Genomic DNA, 22,146 nt, shown 5'->3' on the forward strand with positions numbered 1-22,146 from the left:
CTGCACATTATGCACATGTACCCTAGAACTTAAAGTATAATAAAAAAAAAATTAAAAAAAAAAAAAAAAAAAAGAAAAATACATTAAATAATTAGCCTTTTAAGGATTAAGTTCTTAAAATGTGCTGCTTTATGTATTGTAACTCTTAACTGCCCAATGAATGAATGACTTTTGTGGGAGGTTGAGGACAGGGCATGGTGTTCGGAGTTAGAAGTGGAATTGAATTCCTACTTCTCTCTACTAGCTATAAGGACTTGGGCCAAGTTACTTAATGTCTCTGAACTTCAGTTTCTCTAGGTCCGCTCTACAGTGTTATTGTTAGCATTACATTAGATCACTTTTGCTAAATGCCTGGACCTGGATTATCTTGTCTTCATCTATCAGCCATGTAAGCTATAGTGAGTTTTATTTATGTGGTGTTTCTTTATTTTCAGAATCGTCTAAAAGAAATTGAACATAATCTCACTAAAATAATGAAACTTGACAATGAAATTAAAGCCTTGGATAGCCGAAAGAAGCAAATGGAGAAAGATAATAGTGAACTCGAAGAGAAAATGGAAAAGGTTTGTGGTGGTAGAATTTTGTTCTGCTTCAAAATTTTAGGATTATTGTAATGAACTTTATTTGAATCCATTTTGCCATCCACATTGGAAAAAAATACAGATCTTGTTACTTCTATGTGTATGTTAAAATGAAGGATATTGAATAAAGTTTGGTTTCTATTTGGCACCTCAAAGTGATCATATTTTCTTATGTTTGTACATTAAAGCTTTTTATTTTGGTGTTACACAGGTTTTTCAAGGGACTGATGAGCAACTCAATGACTTATATCACAATCACCAGAGAACAGTAAGGGAGAAAGAAAGGAAATTGGTAGACTGTCATCGTGACCTGGAAAAATTAAATAAAGAATCTAGGCTTCTCAATCAAGAAAAATCCGAACTGCTTGTTGAACAGGGTAGGACAAAAGGTTTATTTGGTGGTTTTTCCTACTATGATATTATACATTTTCTGTGTGAATGAAGAATCTCCAAGGACTTATGCTGAGTGAAAAGCCAATCTCAAAAGGCTACACACAGTATGTTTCCATTTATATAACATTTTTGTAATGTCAAAATTTTAGAAACGGTGGAGAAATTAGTAGTTGCCAGGGATACTAGGTAAGAGAAGGGACAGGAGGGAGATAGGTATGGTTATGATTAGAACAAAAAGAGAGTTCTGGTAGTGTTGGAACTGTTCAGTATCTTGACTGCCATAGTGGATATATGAACCTACTCAGGTGATAAAATTATATGGAACTTAATAAACACACGTACACACGCACAGGGGTACAAATAAAATTGGGGACTTTTGAATAAGATTGATGAATTATATCAATGTCAGTATTCTGGTTGTCATATTATACTGCAGTTCTGCAGAGTGTTATCATTGGGGGAAACTGGGCAAAATGTACAAGAGAACACACTGCATAATTTTTTATAACTCGTGAATCTACAACTATCTCAACTTTTTAAGCACCACTTTAAAAATAAAAATTATGAGGTTTTTTTTTTTCTTTTAAAGGTCGTCTACAGCTACAAGCAGATCGCCATCAAGAACATATCCGGGCTAGAGATTCATTAATTCAGTCTTTGGCAACACAGCTAGAATTGGATGGCTTTGAGCGTGGACCATTCAGTGAAAGACAGATTAAAAATTTTCACAAACTTGTGAAAGAGAGACAAGAAGGGGAAGCAAAAACTGCCAACCAACTGATGGCAAGTATTTTGAAATATAGTGTTTGTTGTTTTGTTTACGTCATATTCTCTACTTGAATTGTTTTAATTTTTGGTTGGACTCTATTTTGGCATATTTTTCTATTAGTGTTAGCATAAAATCTACAAGGCAGAGAAACTTTTATTGAAGCAAATGTTCTAAAATGATAAGGATAAAAATATGAAGAAAATGTAAACCTACATTTTGTATTTGGTTTTAAGTAAAAAATTTTTAAAGCTAATTGCAGAGAAAACATTTGCTCATGGTTAATGATTATCTCGGGGTAATGGTTTCGATAGTTTTTAAAATAAAGTCTTGAACCACATGTTTTGGTCAGTGATGGACCACATATTTGACAGTAGTCCCATAAAATCATATTACTGTATTTTACTGTATGTTTTCTGTGTTTAGATAACGTTTAGATACATAAATACTTATCATCATGTTACAGTTGCCGAAGTATTCAGTACAGATATATGCCATATAAGTTTGTAGCCTAGAAACAATAGGCTATACCATATAGTCTATGTGTGTAGTAAGCTATACCATATAGGCTTATATAAATACATTCTGATGTTCACACAATGATAAAATTGCCTAATGATGCATTTCTCGGAATATATCCCTACTGAACAACACATGACTGTAGTTTTTTGTATTTTCTTCAGTGTACATATATTCCTTTTGCAATTAAAAAACTGTTTCTTAAATTGTTTGGTAAATTATTAATGCTCATTCTTTACATACACATTTAGAATGACTTTGCAGAAAAAGAGACTCTGAAACAAAAACAGATAGATGAGATAAGAGATAAGAAAACTGGACTGGGAAGAATAATTGAGTTAAAATCAGAAATCCTAAATAAAAAGCAGAATGAGCTGAAAAACGTGAAGTATGAATTACAGCAGTTGGAAGGATCTTCAGACAGGATTCTTGAACTGGACCAGGAGCTCATAAAAGCTGTAAGATATTGTTTGAATAATCTAATAATTTTAAGATATAAGACTTTCAGAAATATTTTGTCTATTTTTAATCCTAAGATTATGGCATTTTAATAAAAACATCAACTTTGTCTTATTCTCATGTAAAATGAATTCATCTGAATATCTTGATCTTCTGAGTCTTTGCTTCTACAATCTGGTAGATTGAAAATTAGAATCACATAGGGAGCTTTTTAAAGATCCTGTACTCAGACCTTAAAGCTTCAGACCTTCCAAATCAAAATCTCTGAGAATGGGGCATAGAAATGTACATTCAAAAACACAACAAAACTGGGTGATTCTTATGAGCACCTTGGTTAAGAACACTTACCAGGCTGAGTGCAGTGGCTCACACCTGTAATCCCAGCACTTTGGGAGGCCAAGGCAGGCAGATCATCTGAGGTCAGGAGTTCAAGACCAGGCTGGTCAACGTGGCAAAACCCCATCTCTACTAAAAATACAAAAATCAGCTGGGCGTGGTGGCACGCACCTGTAGTCCCAGCTACTTGGGAGGCTGGGACAAGAGAATTGCTTGAACCTGGGAAGCGGAGGTTGCAGTGAGCCAAGATCATGCCACTACACTCCAGCCTGGGTGACAGAGTGAGTCTCCATCTCAAAAAAAAAAAAAAAGAACACTTACCAAAGTTTTTAAAAAACAAGTATTTTTCCTGTAGGTCACACACATTGTAATTCTAGATGATTTTTGCTGTATTACTACTTTTTCTGTGGTAACAACTTTCTTAGCCAGTCTTTTCAGGTATTTCCAAAGTTTCTTTCTTGCTTCTAGTCTGTCCTCTTTCTTCACATCTCCATCACCAAAGTAAGCATTCTAAAGCATGGCAAACTTCTTAAAGCCCATCTTGATAATTTATGTAAACATTTATTTTTGCTTTGTAACTTACCATTGTAGCATACATTTTTGTCAATTTAGCACTTTTTCACAGTGTTGTCTTGTTGGGGTGGGGAGATACTGGTCAGGGACCACGTCACACTATTTTTATAGTTTCTACATACCAGGCAATATAGTGAATTACATGGGGACTTAATAAATACTTAATTGTTGACTGAGGACTCACTAATCTGTATACTTAGACACATGTCTCCTAATTTTACACTAATTCTCACTTTTCTTTCCTGTTTGACCCTTCTAGGTTTATTTACTAATTCTCTACCATTATAACATAGTACGGTCACTTTAATAAGATTTACCTTAAAACATATATAGTGCCTTGTTTTTTTCTCTTGTTGGATACAAACAATATTATTTGGAACATTGTGAGGAGTAGTTAATTTCTAATACACCTTATCATTATTTTAATTCTGGCACAAAATATCTAACACTTTTGCATTTGTATGAATTATTGACTAGGAACGTGAGTTAAGCAAGGCTGAGAAAAACAGCAATGTAGAAACTTTAAAAATGGAAGTAATAAGTCTTCAAAATGAAAAAGCAGACTTAGACAGGACCCTGCGTAAACTTGACCAGGAGATGGAGCAGTTAAACCATCATACAACAACACGTACCCAGATGGAGATGCTGACCAAAGACAAAGTATGATTTCTCTTTTTGTTCTAATTTTACTGTCTGGTACTTAAAATAGCCTACCTTGCGTTCATGAGTCATAGACTATAAGGTATTAAGTTGGTATTGACTTTATATTTTAGAGGCTAGGTGAGCTTAGTACTCTATATAATAGACTTTCAAGCTTAAAAGTTATTGTTTAATTACAAAAAGTTAATACGGAAATATATATATACACACACGAACATTACTGTTAGCTTTTAACATACAGAAGTTTTAAAATTCTATATTGTTTGACTTGGTACTCCACTTTTCGGGCTTAGAAAGACCATTCCCACTTGAAGACTTTAAGAAATTTTATATTTTATTTTCATATTTTTATAGTTTTAAGCTTAGAACTTTAGTCAGTCTAGAATTTATTTTTGTTCTTGATATAATGTGGAGATGTAGACTTTATTTTTAAAAGTTTTTTTTTCACCTATAGGCTGACAAAGATGAACAAATCAGAAAAATAAAATCTAGGCACAGTGATGAATTAACGTCACTGTTGGGATATTTTCCCAACAAAAAACAGCTTGAAGACTGGCTACATAGTAAATCAAAAGAAATTAATCAGACCAGGGACAGACTTGCCAAATTGAAGTAAGTTGCAACATTTGGAGATGTAATAGAAATCTCTTATTTCATGCTTACCTGTTTAATTGTTTTAAAATAATTTATTGTCTTGAAATGGTATGTTGTATTGATCAACTTTAGTTCTTGCATGCAAGAAGACTTCAGAAAGTTCATGGAAAAATGGAATTAGAAGATAAAAATTTAAAATAAACTGCATTTCTCAACATAAGCTCCATCAAGTTGAAGACTCTTCTGAGCAATGATACCAGCAATTTAGTTCAGTCCTAAAAAACTGAGGGTCCTGGGAATTTAACCATATTAATGTAGTCTTTTTTACATTATTAGCGTAAAAATGGGTGCCCTTTAAAGATTTTTTAAGATTAAGAAACTAGAAGATAGGAGGAGCCAAATCAGGACTGTAAGGTGGATGCCTAATGATTTCCCATAGAAACTCTTGCAAATGGCCCTTGTTTGATGAGAGGGATGAGCAGGAACATTTGTTGTGTTGGAAAAGGACTCTGGTGAAGGTTTCCTGGGCATTTTTCTGCTAATGCTTTGGCTAGCTCTCTCAAAACACTCTCATAATAAGCAGTTACCATTCTTTAGCCCTCCAGAAAGTCAGCAGGCAAAATGCCTTGAGCATCCCAAACAACTATTGCCATGACCTTTGCTCTTATCTGGGCTGCTTTTGCTTTGACTGGACCACTTCCACTACTTGGTAGCCATTGCTTTCACTGTGCTTTGTCGTCAGGATTTTACTGGTAAAGCCACATTCCATCACCTCCTGTTACAATTCTTTGAAGAATGCTTTAGGAACTTGATCCTACTTGTTGAGACTCTCCATTGAAAGCTCTGCTGTTGTCTTCAGCTTATCTGGAAGCAGTGGTTTTGGGCATCCATCAAGTAGAACGTTTACTCAACTTTAATTTTTCAGTCAGAATTGTGTAACCTGAATCAATTGAGGTGTCTGTGGTGTTGGCTGTTGTTTCTGCTGTTAATCACTGATCTTCAGTTAGAGCATGAAGAAGATGAATTTTTTCCTCACAAATTGATGTGAACAGTCTGCCACTGTGGGCTTCATCTTTAATAGGCTCATCCCTTCTTAAACTGAGTTATCCATTTGTAAACTGCTGATTTATTTGGGGCATTGACCTCATAAACTTATTGTAAAGTATCAGTGATTCACCATTCTTCCACCCACACTTCACCATAAATTTGATGTTTGTTCTTGCTTCAGTTTTAGCTCTAATTGGGGCTCTTTTCAAACTGATGTCATAACCGTGTTAGTGCCTTAAACTAGATCCTATTCAGACATGTTATAACAAGTTAGTGTGAGTTTATTTCAGTGCAAAACATTTTGAACTTCATGCATAGTTTTTTATAATACACATTTTCCATGAACATTTTGAAGACCCCTCATATTTTACAAATTAAGTAAAATGGTAATGGGTAGTAATTTAGACGTCCCTTGAAAATTTGTAGACCTATGAAGATTAAAATTTAAAAATTCTATTTTCATTTCTGTGAGAAATCCATTATAAAAAGTGACCATATTTCTCAGATGTTACCTTGGATGGTGGTTGGATAAGCGGGTCAAAAATTCCACACAGATTTTTGAGGAAAGCAGAGGACTTGGTTTTGGTGATGTTTAATCTGTGTGTCTTGTGGAAGTGTCTGTGAGGGAATACAGTATTGGAGTTTGAAATTCAGGAGATTGGTAGTTGTTGCTATGCAAGGGACACTCGAAGTCATTAGTATGTCACCTTGAGAGAGTTACTCAAAGAAAAGGGGTTACAATTAGATTCCCGGGAAGCACAAACATTTAAAATGTTAGCAGGCCAAGGAAAAGGATCAAGTGAAGGAAACTGGGATGTGCCCAGGGAACCAGAGTGAGAGCCAGATAGCCGTGGTGTCTGGGTGCCTTGAGAAAATAGTCTTCAAGGAGAAAGTCAGCAGTGTTTGGTGCTACCTAGAGGTAGAGTAAGATGAAGACTATACTTGGCACTTAGGTCACTGGTGATCTTGATGAGAAGTGCTCAGTGGAGTCTAGGATAATGAAAATATCATCTGTATTAGTTACTTTTTTCCAAAATTTTACTGTGACTCACGATGGGTAGTCATGATGAAGAAGCATGTGTGCAGTAACACACATTTATCTGAAACCAATTTCTCAAAGTAGTATGTATACATACAGCCTATTCCAATATATTACCATCTATTCTATGTCATTTTTTAAAAATATGCTGAATACAATACATTAAATTGATTACATGGTAGCTAGTGCATCGAAACCTGCAAATTGAAAAACCATGTTATCTGTAAGTATTGAGGTTGGCTAGGGTGATATTTAAGAGCTAAAAGTGGAGATAAATTGTACTAGTAAGCAAAATATTTGATTAATGAGAGGGAATGACTGTTCTGGAGGCAAGTGGGTGACAGCAACAAGGAGGGAGAGGATACAAAGAAACCGTATTTACAGGAGAGTAAGGAAGTAGTATTTGTGAAAGGACTAAAGAGAATTACGGGGGTGTTCTGTCTTCTTTCTGTCCAATAGTCCCAGCAAGCATCTTGCTGAGGCTTAACCTGGGATCAAAGGCCATGAACTCCCAGAAACCAGGCAGAATTCTGTGTACATTTTTCTGGGAGCAGGCCCATGAGCAGGACTGGCAGGTGAGTCAGTGTCACAGGGGGAGAGTTAAGACAGAAGTGTACTTGTCCCTCAACTTCTTGAAAAAAAGTATTTGGTCATGATTTGTTGGCAGAAATTTATCTTGTTTTTGCCTACTCAAACTTTCAAACTCATTTCTCCTATTTTAAAATGAAAATCCATATTTGTTCTTATTTTAGCAAGGAACTAGCTTCAGCTGAGCAGAACAAAAATCATATAAATAATGAACTAAAAAGAAAGGAAGAGCAGTTGTCCAGTTACGAAGACAAGCTGTTTGATGTTTGTGGTAGCCAGGATTTTGAAAGTGATTTAGACAGGCTTAAAGAGGAAATTGAAAAATCATCAAAACAGCGAGGTAAGTTACCTACTTTATGTTATCAGGATACTCTGACACCTTTGAATTTTCATTCACAGGTAACTGTTAAGGATGGGGAATTTAAAAACCTGGTTATGGAGCCTAATGGCTTGGATTTCAGTCCTGGCTCTACAACTTACTCACTGTGTGACTTTAGGCAAGTTACTGAAACCTTCCTGTGTTTGATCATCTGTAAAATGAGGACACAACTACCACCTGGGGTACTGAGGAGTGAATGAGATTATAGTTGTAAAACCCTTAGAACAGTGCCTGGCACAGATAAAGCTCTCAGTAGACATTTTGTTATACTTATAATGTGTTACCAAAAAATATTTATACAAATCTGAATGTATCATGCTCTTTGGAAGAGAATATTGGAATTTTAAGTATCAGAATTTTTCTTTTATAATATATTTATAAAGCAAGAATAATGTATTTATAGAAAAAGACAAAACCATATTGACAATACTGTATTTTATGTTTTTTCTCATTGGTGATATAACTTATTTTCTTAAAATAGCCATGCTGGCTGGAGCCACAGCAGTTTACTCCCAGTTCATTACTCAGCTAACAGATGAAAACCAGTCATGTTGCCCTGTTTGTCAGAGAGTTTTTCAGACAGAGGCTGAATTACAAGAAGTCATCAGTGATTTGCAGTCTAAACTGCGACTTGCTCCAGATAAACTCAAGTCAACAGAATCAGAGCTAAAAAAAAAGGAAAAGCGGCGTGATGAAATGCTGGGACTTGTGCCCATGAGGTAAGAATAGGGATTTACCTTAACTCTACATGTAGCAGCACATTGTAAAAGGTACCCGTCTCATGCCTGGGCAGATGGTAGTTACTCAGTAAGAACTCTGAGCTAGTATGCCCTGTCTTATGTCACTTCTGTGATAAGAAGAGTCAATTATTTTGTTTAAAGGTAAGCTTATTTCCTTTCTTTCTTTCTTTTTTTTCTTTCTTTCTTTTTTTTTTTCTGAGACAGAGTCTCTCTCTGTCACCTAAGCTGGAGGGCACGATCTTGGCTCATTGCAACCTCCACCTCCCAGAAGCAATTCCCATGCCTCAGCCTCCTCAGTAGCTGGGATTACAGGCATGCACCACCATGCCCAGCTAATTTTTGTAATTTTTAGTAAAGATGGAGTTTCACCATGTTGGCCAGGCTGATCTCGAACTCCTGACCTCAAGGGATTGGCCCACCTCAGCCTCCCTGGGATCACAGGTGTGAGCACCGTGCATGGCCGGTAAGCTTATTTCTTAAACTGTGAGGTAGACATAGTCTACGTTCTTTTGTATGTGTGTTTAATTCCCAAGACTTAGCTTGTGGGCATAGATTTTCACAGATTTAGGACTGTCGACTTGCCACATTCTGAACCCAGCAAAAGAATTTGAGTACTGAAAAGTTCTCCCAGAAGACAGATTTTAAACTATGTTTTTAATGTCTTTTCCACTTTCAAAAAGATTTTCAGTTGTTTATATTTTCCCTCACTTATACAAGAAATTCATGTTATGTTCTGTTTACAAATAAAAATCAAGTTAGGAAATATGTGATGATTGCCTTAGTGTCTCCCAGAACATAGAGAACAAGGCTGGTCTCAGAGACCTAAGACATGACCCTCCAGGAGCTAATGGTCTGATTAAGAAGACAGGCTCTCAGAATTCAACATTTAGAAAACTAGGCTTAATCAAGTGCTTAACAAAATGATTCAGACAAATATGTTAGTTAAGAAGGGAGGAGTCAGTGGATACAAAATGAGAAAAATATTTTGAGAATGAGGCAGGGAGAGGGATATAAGGCCTGGAGAAGTTCATTCAGCTCAACCGAGAGGAGATGGAAGTCAGAACACGGTGCAAAGGGAAGAGGAGTATGACTATGACCTATGCTGCAGTAGAAATGTTATCTGGAGTTTGGGGAATTACTTATAGGGATTGAATCCTGTACATTGGGGAGATAGGGCTACATTATATTCAGGCCTAGTTATAACTTTCTGATAGGTGATGAGGAGCCAACCTAAGGGATTTAATGAAAGATGTATTTTAGGAAAATTAATCTAATATCAGTATATTGACTGAAACAGGCTGAGAAAAGCTCAGGAAGCAGAAAAACCAGGAGAGTGAAAGTGATTGCCCTGGAAAACCAAGGAGCAGTTTCAGGAAAAGGAGAAAGAAAGGCCTAAGAAGCTGTGGTTTGTGGCAGCCAACTTCTAAGATGGTCCCTAGTAATCTCGGCCTCTTGGTATTCATACCCTTGTATAGTCCCTTCTCATGCTGTTGCAGGATTGGTCTGTGTAACTGATAAAACAGGCAGAAGTGATAGCATGGCTTTTCCAACATTAGGTTATTTAAGGTACTATGGCTTCTTCTGTGCTCACATGTGCATGTACCTTCACTCGTGTGAACTTGCTCACTCTCCCCCTCTTCTTCCCCTCTCTCACCCGCTCTGTTCCCTTCTGTCTCTTGTCTGAGGGAAGCTAGCTGCCATGTTGCAAGCAGCCCTCTGGAGAGGCCCTTATGGTAAGGACCTGAGGCCTTTGAGCAAGTGAGTTTGGAAATAGACTTTGTAGCAGTCAAGCCTTAAGGTGACTGCAGTCCTGGCTTGCAGCTTGATTGCGACTTCATGCGAGACCCTGAGTGAGAAGCGTATCTCCTGATCCTGGTATCTCTGAGAAATAATAAGTGCTGTTATTTTAAGTGGCTAAGTTTTGGGATACTTTGTTACGCAACAAGAGATAACAAATACAAGCATCAAGGGTGAAAACCAGATTATTGGGGCCACAGAGATGAGGAGACAGAAGCAGTAGTTTGAGAATAAAAAGGAAGGAGAGGAATAAGATAGTATATTGAAAAGAGAAAGATCAAATGGATAAAATTTGAAATTGGTAGAAAGTACATGTAGGAGAAATGTGAGCTTAGTTCTGTGTTAGACAGTTATACAATAAATGGCAGAAATTAACATTGTATTATAGCTGTCATCACCCAGGCTGGAGTGCAGTGATGCAATCTTGGCTCACTGCAACCTCCACTGCCCTGGTTCAAGCAATTCCCCTGCCTCAGCCTCCCAAGTAGCTGGGATTACAGGCGCACGTCACCACACTCGGCTAATTTTTTTGTATTTTTAGTAGAGACAGGGTTTCACCATGTTGGCCAGACTGGTCTCAAACTCCTGACCTTAGGCAATCACCTGTCTCAGCCTCCCAAAGTGCTGGGATTACAGGAGTGAGCCACCGCGCCAGGCCACAGTTTCCCCTCTAAGAGTAAGGTGCATGTCTTACTTATTGTTGTATCTCCACAGTTTCGTGTATATTGCAGCTTTGATAACTGTTTGCTGAATGAATGAGAACTGTAATGTCTGTTCCAATTATTTATGGCTGTGTAACAAACCTCAAATCTGTCTCACAATAATTAATTTCTCATGGTTCTGTGGTATCACTGGGCTCAGCTAGGTGCCTCTCACTTGGGGTCTTATGGTTGTAGTCAGATGTTGGCTGCAGTCATCTCAAAGGGTAACCAAGCTGGATGTTCTTGATGGCTCACGTGACTGACAGTGATGCTGACTGTTGTCTGGCAGCTCAGCTGGGGCTCTCAAAACAGGACGTCTTCACATGGCCTCTGCATGTGTCTTGGGCTTTTGGAAGCATAGTGACTGGGTTCCTAAACAGATTATGCCAGGAGTAAGTATTCCATGAACAGGAAGTGGAAGCTGCAAGTCCTTAAGGCCTAGGCTGAGAAACTGGCACAGTGACACTTCATTTTCTATTGGTCAGAGTGGTCACAGAGACTCCCAAGATTCAGTGAGGGAGGATACTGTGTCTCTTGATGGGAAGAGTATCAAAGTACTTGTGACTGACTTGAATCTGCATAACCCTATATCTGCAGTAGCATCTCTGTGCCATTCTGGTTACCTAGAGACTAGGCAACCACACATTTGTATATTCTATATTGTAACTTTGATAACTATTTGTTGAATGAATGAGAACTGTAGTGTCTATTCCCGTTATTTATTGCTGTGTAACAACCCCCCTCAAAACTGTCTCACAAGGCCGGGCGCGGTGGCTCAAGCCTGTAATCCCAGCACCTTGGGAGGCTGAGATGGGCGGATCACGAGGTCAGGAGATCGAGACCATCCTGGCTAACACGGTGAAACCCCATCTCTACTAAAAAATACAAAAAACTAGCCGGGCGAGGTGGCAGGCGCCTGTAGTCCCAGCTACTCAGGAGGCTGAGGCAGGAGAACGGCATAAACCCGGGAGGCGGAGCTTGCAGTGAGCTGAGATCCGGCCACCGCACTCCAGCCTGGGTGACAGAGCGAGACTCCGTCTCAAAAAAAAAAAAAAACTGTCTCACAGTGATTAGTTTTTCATGGTTTCATGGGATGACTGGACTCAGCTAGGTTATCTACCTGGCTAGTTTAGCCAGGTAAATGTCTGGTTACCACACATTTTAAAAGAACCTGAAGCTAGAAAAGGCCTAGAGGAAGCACTAAAAAGGGACTAAGATGCTGGCAGGGCTGCTAAGGGAGGACACGTGTATGGGGAAACCATTTTCATAAAGGAACCAAAACTTGAAAACCTGAAGAGCAGGGAAATGATGAACCCCCGTTTGTTTAGCAAGCTCTAAGAGAATGTCAGTGGGCCATTCTGGAAGATGAGTTTGGGACAAGTGAGAGAGGAAATCTTCTTCCCAATAGTAGGAAATAACATTATAAAACACATTTTTTTAAAGTTTAAATAAATCTACAAATGGAAGGTCAATAATGAATTAAGAGGACTTGATTGATTGATAGGGTCTTGTTCCTGTCGCCCAGGCTGGAGTGTAGTGGTGTGACTGATTATAGCTCACTGAAGCCTCGAACTCCTAGGCTCAAGCAATCCTCCTACCTCAGCCTCCCAAAGTGCTAGGATTACAGGCGTGAGCCACCATGCTCAAGCAAGAGGACTTCTTGTGTTTTTTTGTTTTTTTTTGTTTTTTTTTGAAATATAGGAAAGCAATTGCCTAAGAGTACAGTCAGGTTGATTTCAAATTCCAACTCTGCTGGGTGACCTTCAGGATGTTACTTAACTCATTTGGGCCTTAGTATCCCCCACATAAAGTGAGGGGATTGACTTACATGATCATTAAGCTTCCTGCCACCTCTGGTTAAGACACTACTTTCAGATATCCCCTGGGGTCACTTTCAGAGACATTGTGGAGGTCTATTTATGATAGTCACTTAGGTGGAAGGTTATTGGTGAAGAGGAGTAAAGTAACAAGATTAAATTTATCTGTGTGCCATTTGTCTTTTCACCTTTAGAATACGCCCTTGATACCAACACTATCATGAGAACTGTCTATTCGTGCAGCCAAGATAGGCAGTCTACTGGAGTGCAGATAATACAGCAGTAAACAAAATGGACAAAGTCCCTGCCCTCATGGAGTTTATATTCCAGTGGGGAGGAGATGGATGACAAATAAGTGAATATATAATACACCAGGGGATGATCAGGGGCATCGAGAAAAATACAGCAAGATAAGGGAACAGGGAGTAGCTGAAGGGTGGTCGGGAGGACTTGATGAAGGTAGCATTGGAGTAGAAACTTGAGAGAAGTGAGGGAGCCAGCCATGCAGTTGTCCAGAAGAATATTCCAGGCAGTACAAAATCTCTGAGACATATTTGACCGGAAGGTCAAAGGGAAGAGTTGTGGAAGATGAGCTCAGAGAGGTAGTAGTAGGGAGCCATATCTTGCTTCTTTGCGGGAAATACTATCATTTAAAGCCTCAAATTCACCGGTACCTAATGTAAAACTAACATCATGACTGAGAACTCAGCTGAAAATATACCTGTTTATCATTTTGTATAGTACTGACTCAGATTCATTTATTATAGCACCTCATTTGAATACAAACTCAATTGGTATTTCCCCCCGATTTCTCCCACAGGTTTTTTTCAGTACCATATCTGTGTGGGCCTTTTTACACACAATCCCCTTAGAAAAGGAATACTGTCCAAAAATAGGTGAATTGAGTTTCTGAGAAAACAAAAATCCAAAGAGTAAATTTCAAATTTCTGTCTATAAAAAATGATAGGCAAGGTAACGGATATGCTAAATTACCTTTATTTAATCATTGTACATTGTGTACATAGAACATCACATTGTACCCCATAAATGTTTACAATTATGATTTATCTATTGAAAATATTTTTATTTTTATTTTTTATTTTTTATTTTATTTTATTTTTGTTTTGAGGCAGAGTCTCGCTCTGTCGCCCAGACTGGAGTGCAGTGGCCAGATCTCAGCTCACTGCAAGCTCCGCCTCCTGGGTTTACGCCATTCTCCTGCCTCAGCCTCCCGAGTAGCTGGGACTACAGGCGCCCGCCACCTCGCCCAGCTAGTTTTTGTATTTTTAGTAGAGACGGGGTTTCACCGTGTTAGCCAGGATGGTCTCGATCTCCTGACCTTGTGATCCGCCCGTCTCGGCCTCCCAAAGTGCTGGGATTACAGGCTTGAGCCACCGCGCCCGGCCGAAAATATTTTTAAAACCCTTGTGAACGATGAGAAAAATTAACTCTTGAATATAAAAAATAAAATGTCATAAAAATGAAAAACAAACCCAGAGAACCCTAATAGATCTCTCTAGTGCATTCTTCAGGGAAGCTTCTCTGCTTTTTCTTAGAACACTTCTTTTGAGACAGTTTCACTCTTATTGCCCAGGCTGGAGTGCAGTGGCACAATCTTGGCTCACTGCAACCTCTGCTTCCTGGGTTTGAGCAGTTCTTTTAGCCTCAGCTTCCCGAGTAGCTGGGATTATAGGCGCCCTTCACCACACCCAGCTAATTTTTTGTATTTTTAGTAGAGATGGGGTTTCACCATGTTGGCCAGGCTGGTCTTGAACTCCTGACCTCAGGTGATCCACCAGCCTCAGCCTCCCAAAGTGCTGGTATTACAGGCGTGAGCCACTACACCCAGCCAGAACACTTCTTTTAACATCGTAGGTAATCATCAAAAAAGAATGCACCAAAACTGGACCATACTGATGAAAGATTTTGTGTGTGTGTATGAAAATGTAAAACTAGGGTTAAAACTGTATGTATACCTATAGTTCTTCACAGAGATGTCCCCAGTTTAATAAATGCTTGGCAATCTTTATTAGGCTGTCATAGCTGTGTCACTTTTTAGATATTGGGGACATAATTTAAGGCCAACTACTGATCTGTGACAACAGTGTTCAAGAGGTAACATTGGCATGGAATTATTCATAATCTCCATGCTTTCATATTTGTTATACTCATATGGAATAAGAATACCTCCTATTTCTGTGGTATAAAAAACTATAGGTCTGACATGCACACGTGCGTTTATTGCGGCACTACTCACAATAGCAAAGACTTGGAACCAACGCAAGTGCCCATCAGTGATAGACTGGATAAAGAAAATGTGGCACATATACACCATGGAGTAACTATGCAGCCATAGAAAAGGTTGAGTTCATGTCCTTTGCAGGGACATGGATGAAGCTGGAAGCCATCATTCTCAGCAAACTAACACAGGAGAGCAGAAAACCAAACATCACATATTCTCGCTCATAAGTGGGAGCTGAACAATGAGAGCACATGGACTCAGGGAGGGGAACATCACACACTGGGGCCTGTCAGCTGGTAGGGGACTAGGGGAGGGATAGCATTAGGAGAAATACCTAATGTAGATGATGGGTTGATGGGTGCAGCAAACCACCGTGGCACGTGTATACCTGTGTAACAAACCTGCATGTTCTATATATGTACCCCAGAACTTAAAGCATAAAAAGTAAATAAATAAAAATTTAAAAATTTTTAAAAACTATAAGTCTGTTGCCACAGGTCAGGTTGGCATTTCTTGATCATAATCATTTTTTAAAAATCATTAAGTAGTAGCCACTTGAGTTTCTGGTTATTCTTTTAGTTTATAATAAGACTCCCATTAGAGACCAGTTTAATTTATCATACTGCTTTTATCATACTGCTTTGTCATACTAATTCCATATAATTTTAAATAAGAATTTCGAATATTTCTGAAGTACATTTTTTTAAAAGATTAAATATATGTTATTGTTTCAGAGGCATCAGCAAAAATAGTTGTCAGTACCTGCCATGGAGGCAGTAGTTCATTAGCTAGAGTAATGAGTACCAGTAAAATCGGTTGACATTTTGTACCTTAAACCCATGTAGCATTTGACTTAATGGCTGGCTTCCTTCCTTTTATTCCTGTAATTTAAAAAGTTGTTATTTTGAAATAATTTTAGGTTTACAGAAAAATTATAAAAATAATACAAATTATTCACATATATCCCTCACCCAGCTTCTCCTGATAGTAACTATTTATGTACTCTGTTATAATACAGTTATCATAACCAGTTATAATACAGTTAATCAAAACAGGATTAACATTGGTATAATGCTACTAACTAAATTACAGACTACATCGAATTTAGCAGTTTTTCCATCAGTGCCTTTTGTGTTTCAGGGTTCCATGCAGGATCCCACATAGCATCTAGTTGTTATTTCTCCTTAGGCTCCTGCAGTCTGTAACAGTCTGTCTTTATCTTTCATGACCTTAACGCTTTTGGTGAATATGACCAGTTCATTAGTAGACTATTTCTCAGTTTGACAAACACCACAGTAATAATTATTGCAAGGAAGATCTGTCAGTGGATACTAAAATCAGTAGGCAAAAAGTTGAGGAGAAGCAAGATATTTACATAGTCTCAACACTTCTCTCCTAAGGTACTTATTAATTACAAAGACCAAAACAGTAACTTTACAGTGGAGAAAACTGGCCAACACCACCTAAGCCAAGTGAATAAAGATTAACATCATCAGTAATAAGACATATTGATATCATGATTCTCTACCCACTGATAGGATACCCTGAAAAGAATACAATGTCACTTCTGTGGTATTCTTCCTAAAAATACACATAACCTCAGTCTAACTGTGAGAAACATCAGATACTTTATTTTTAATTGTGTTTTCTATTTAGGCAAAGCATAATTGATTTGAAGGAGAAGGAAATACCAGAATTAAGAAACAAATTGCAGAATGTCAATAGAGACATACAGCGCCTAAAGAATGACATAGAAGAACAAGAAACACTCTTGGGTACAATAATGCCTGAAGAAGAAAGTGCTAAAGTGTGCCTGACAGATGTTACAATTATGGAGAGGTTCCAGGTAAGTTTATTGTAGTTTAAGGCAGAATAAAACTTGCTCCATGGTAGCTTGAATTTGAAGTGTGAGAGTTAAAAATAGTAGCTAGTATTCAGGTACAGGTTGTGTTTAGAATTCCCCATCCTGAATTTCAGATGCCCTCAGGGAGCAACTGCTTAGTTTACATCCCTGGGTTTAAATTTTTTAATTCATAAATTTAAAAATTAAGACAGTTCTGTTTGTTTTTCATTTTTAGTCAGCTTCCTTTTGTTTACATCATTTCACTTTTATACTATTACACTTTGCTAAAATTGTATCTGGAAATGGTTTATAAGTTTAGATTTAAAAAATGATAATAGCAATTAATTTTTAAAGATTTTGAATAATGCAGTAAGTTTATTAAAGGAAATAATTTTGTTATATTCTTAAGATGGAACTTAAAGATGTTGAAAGAAAAATTGCACAACAAGCAGCTAAGCTACAAGGAATAGACTTAGATCGAACTGTCCAACAAGTCAACCAGGAGAAACAAGAGAAACAGCACAAGTTAGACACAGGTAATACAGTCTGTGTCCTTCTGTACCCATAGAGACTTCAACATTGCCAGCACATGCCTTTTATACTCAAATTTTATACCTGTTACATGGACAAGGAAGTTCCTTCCAGTCCACAGTATATTCGCTCTTTTTTTCTGAAAAGCATCACTTCTCTTTGTTCTTTTACTTTGCACAACAGATTTTGAATAGTAGGAGAGTATCAAATAAGCTGTATTCTTTTTCTTTTTTTTTTTTAAGATGGAATTTTGCTCTTGTTGCCCAGGCTGGAGTGCAGTGGTGCAATCTCAGCTCACTGCAACCTCCGCCTCCCAGGTTCAAGTGATTCTCCTGCCTCACCCTCCTGAGTGTAGCTAGGATTACAAGCACACGTCACCATGCTCAGCTAATTTTTGTATTTTTTAGTAGAGGCGGGGTTTCACTGTGTTTGTCAGGCTGATCTCAAACTCCTGACATCAGGATTCACCCGCCTCGGCCTCCCAAAGTGCTGGGATTACAAGCATGAGCCAGTGCGCCTGGCCATGAGCTGTATTCTTTCTCAGTCATACCTGCCCTGTGAGCTTTCCCTGTGAGTGGTCAGCAGGGGACATCAAGCAGATTTGGGAGCTGGCAGGGTTCTCGTTACATGTTTGTTGCAGTGGGGTGGGGTCCACAGAAACTCAGCATTTGTGGATTCCATAGATTAATAAAAATGGGAAGAATGATACAAATAGTATTTTCTATACCCTTACATTAATTACTGTGTTAATATGTTCTTGTGTAGTTTCTAGTAAGATTGAATTGAATCGTAAGCTTATACAGGACCAGCAGGAACAGATTCAACATCTAAAAAGTATAACAAATGAGCTAAAATCTGAGAAACTTCAGATATCCACTAATTTGCAACGTCGTCAGCAACTGGAGGAGCAGACTGTGGAATTATCCACTGAAGTTCAGTCTTTGTACAGAGAGATAAAGGTAAGAATATCCATACATGTTTTTTGTAAAATTATTTTAATTTTATTTTTATTTTATGAGACAGTCTCACCCTGTTGCCCAGGCTGGAGTGCAGTAGTGCAATCTTGGTTCACTGCAACCTCCATCTCCTGGGTTCAAGCGATTCTCCTGCCTCAACCTCCCAAGTAGCTGGGATTACAGGCATGCACACCACGCCCAGCTAATTTTTGTATTTAGTAGAGACAGGGTTGCGCCATTGGACAGGCTGGTCTCAAACTCCTAAACTCAGTTGATCTGCCTACCTTGGCCTCCCAAGGTGCTGGGATTACAGGTGTGAGCCACCATGCCCCACCCTATTCTTCTTTTTTAGAGACGAAGAGTCTGCCTCTGTCTCCCAAGCTGGAATGCAGTGGTGCAGTCACAGCTCACTCACTGCAGCCTTGACCTCCTGAGCTCAGGCAATCGTCTTGCCTCAGCCTCTCAAGTAGATGGGACTACAGGCACAACCCACCACCACGCCTGGCTAATTTTTAAAATTTTTGTAGAGACAAGGTCTCAGTATGTCGTTCAGGCTGGTCTCAAACTCTGCCTTAAGCAATGCAGCTTTGGCCTCCCAAAATTACAGGCATACATCACCTCACTCAGTCCATGTTTCTTTAATATGAAATGCTCCTTATTAGTGTAATGGCCAGAACTGTCAGCACCTCATTGCACTTATTCTAAAATTGACCACATAATTGGAAGTAAAACACTCTCAGCAAATGCAAAAGAACAGAAGTCATAACAGTCTCTCAGACCACAATGCAATCAGATTAGAACTCAGGATTAAGAAACTCACTCAAAACTGCACAACTACATGGAAACCGAACAACCTGCTCCCGAATGACTGCCAGTTAAAATAACGAAGTGAAGGCAGAAATAAAGATGTTCTTTGAAACCAATGAGAACAAAGATACAACATACCAGAATCTCTGAGACACATTGAAAGCAGTGTGTAGAGGGAAATTCATAGCACTAAATACCCACAAGAGAAAGCAGGAAAGATCTAAATTCGACACCCTAACGTCACAATTAAAAGAACTAGAGAAACAAGAACAAACAAATTCAAAAGCTAGTAGAAGACAAGAAATAACTAAGATCAGAGCAGAACCGAAGGAGATAGAGACACAAAAAACCCTTCAAAAAAATCAATCCAGGAACTGGGTTTTTAAAAAGATCAAAATAGACCACTAGCCAGACTAATAAAGAAGAAAAGAGAGAAGAATCAAATAGATGCAATAAAAAATGATAAAGGGGATATCACCACCAATCCCACAGAAATACAGACTGTCATCAGAGAATACTATAAACACCTCTACACAAATAAACTAGAAAATCTAGAATAAATGGATAAATTCCTGGATACATCCACCCTCCCAAGTCTAAGCCAGGAAGAAGTCAAATCCCTGAATGGACCAATAACAAGTTCTGAAATTGAGGCAGTAATAGCCTGCAACCAAAAAAGTCCAGGACCAGAGAGATTCATAGACGAATTCTACCGGAGGTACAAAGAGGAGCTGGTACCATTCTTTCTGAAACTATTCCAAACAATAGAAAAAGAGGAAATCCTCCCTAACTCATTTTATAAGGCCAGCATCATCCTAATACTAAACCCTGGCAGACACACAACAAAAGAAAATTTCAGGCCAGTATCCCTGATGTGCATCGATGCAAAAATCCTCAATAAAATATTGGCAAACTGAATCCAGCAGCACGTCAAAAAGCTTATCCACCACAATCAAGTCGGCTTCATTCCTGGGATGCAAGGCTGGTTCAACATACGCAAATCAGTAAATGTAATCCATCACATGAACAGAACCAAAGACAAAAACCACATGATTATCTCAATAGATGGAGAAAAGACCTTTGATAAAATTCAGCACCCCTTCATGCTAAAAGCTCTCAATAAACTATGTATCGATGGAACATATTTCAAAATAATAAGAGCTATTTATGACAGACCCACAGCCAATATCATACTGAATGGGCAAAAACTGGAAGCATTCCCTTTGAAAACCAGCTGTTATGAGGATCAAATGAAAATGGTATAATCATTCTTTGGTTCCTAAGTGATAGAACTTGTACTAGTAAGTAAAGATTTCTGGAAGAAGGAATTTGCCATAATAAGGAAGAACTGGCTGCCTGGTTAAGCAGCAAATGTTATTGGAGGTGGTCAGGTGGTGGTTGGTTAACTCTGTATAAGGATTCCTGCTTGTACAGGAGGTTTGTCTTATCTGCAGATCCTTTATCTATAGCGGACACTCTCTCAGTCATAGCACTCTTTCCATTTGATTCCAGATGTGGTTTCAGAATCCTTACCAATACAGTGAGCAGGCACTCAATTGCCACTGGAATCCTTTTGACATCCCTTATATAGATTAATCACATCTAAGACTCAACCAGTTATAAACAGTTTTAGAAATAGTCTTACCTAGGTTTATATAATTATGGGTACTCATTCAATAAGCACTAAGTATATTACTGAATAATTACTATAAATTTTTATTTTTTAAATAATTTTGGATTACAAAATATCAGAGATTCAGAATATGATATTAAAATAGTACTACTTGCATTTGTATAATTTTTTACTGTTTATAAAGCACTTTGACATTGAACCATTCAGTGCCTCAGCAACCCTATTTAGATGATGAAATCTCTTTATAGAAAAAGAAATTGAGATTTACAAATGTCTCATGAGTGCCTAAGTTTATGCAGCTAGTAGGAATCAGAGTTGATTTTCTGATAGATCTTCTGACACTGAAGGCATTTGACTTCCTAACACATCATACTACTTCCCAGTATGATAAAACAGACATATATTGAAGTAATTACTATTGTATCTACCTCTATAGATTCACTCAATACTTCAGAATCTTAAAGTGCTTGAGGACCATTGTTTTGAACTGTGGTTATCATATAACTATGTTGTAGATTTACTGTTACAAGGCTAAATAATGGGGACTTCTATTTAGTAAAATAGTTTATTACTTGAAAGCCCCGTTCCTTCCAGAATAGATGTGGACACACCAACATTAGTTTAACAGTATGCTTTTATTACCATAAAATATCTGCATAGCCTTAGCAGGCTAAGCTTAAGAACAGAAGTGTTTTTACCACCATATTTTCATCTGTAAAAGAAAAGTCTGGACTGAAGAGCTTTCCTATTCTTTGATCATGCAGCAGTGACAGGGGTACTATAAAATCATGAAAACTCATGCTTGAAGCCACACGCTAATATAATTGGGAGCACATGGCCTAGATTAAGAATCAAATTAGTGGTTGATGTAGTATAGTATGCATAGTGGTTAAGAGAGTGATCTCTGGTGCTGGACTGGGTTAAAATCTTGGCTGATTCATTTATTGGCTGTTGTGACCCTGGACAAGTCATTCTCTGTGTCTGTTTGCTCATGTGAAATATAGGACTGAAAATGATGGTACTGTCCTCATAGGGTCATTGAAAGGAGCAAATGTGGCCGGGCGCGGTGGCTCAAGCCTGTAATCCCAGCACTTTGGGAGGCCGAGACGGGCGGATCACGAGGTCAGGAGATCGAGACCATCCTG

At 38.2% G+C, this 22,146-nt stretch overlaps 1 protein-coding gene across 2 annotated transcripts in view; it reads left to right on the forward strand.

Moving 5' to 3' along the window:
• The window catches only part of RAD50 (RAD50 homolog (S. cerevisiae)), an 89,886-nt gene that overhangs the window by 33,487 nt on the left and 34,253 nt on the right, over positions 1–22,146 (forward strand). For both annotated transcript variants that reach the window (XM_011951064.1, XM_011951065.1), the window contains exons 6-16: positions 435–563; positions 793–958; positions 1,564–1,757; positions 2,511–2,717; positions 4,105–4,287; positions 4,742–4,899; positions 7,720–7,895; positions 8,416–8,653; positions 16,888–17,077; positions 17,484–17,610; positions 18,371–18,564. In XM_011951064.1, coding sequence (XP_011806454.1) covers positions 435–563; positions 793–958; positions 1,564–1,757; positions 2,511–2,717; positions 4,105–4,287; positions 4,742–4,899; positions 7,720–7,895; positions 8,416–8,653; positions 16,888–17,077; positions 17,484–17,610; positions 18,371–18,564 — 1,962 coding nt within the window. The remainder of the gene's footprint in view (positions 1–434; positions 564–792; positions 959–1,563; positions 1,758–2,510; positions 2,718–4,104; positions 4,288–4,741; positions 4,900–7,719; positions 7,896–8,415; positions 8,654–16,887; positions 17,078–17,483; positions 17,611–18,370; positions 18,565–22,146) is intronic.

Source organism: Colobus angolensis, unplaced genomic scaffold, assembly GCF_000951035.1.
Source record: "Colobus angolensis palliatus isolate OR3802 unplaced genomic scaffold, Cang.pa_1.0 Scaffold314, whole genome shotgun sequence".
NCBI classification, from domain to species: domain Eukaryota; kingdom Metazoa; phylum Chordata; class Mammalia; order Primates; family Cercopithecidae; genus Colobus; species Colobus angolensis.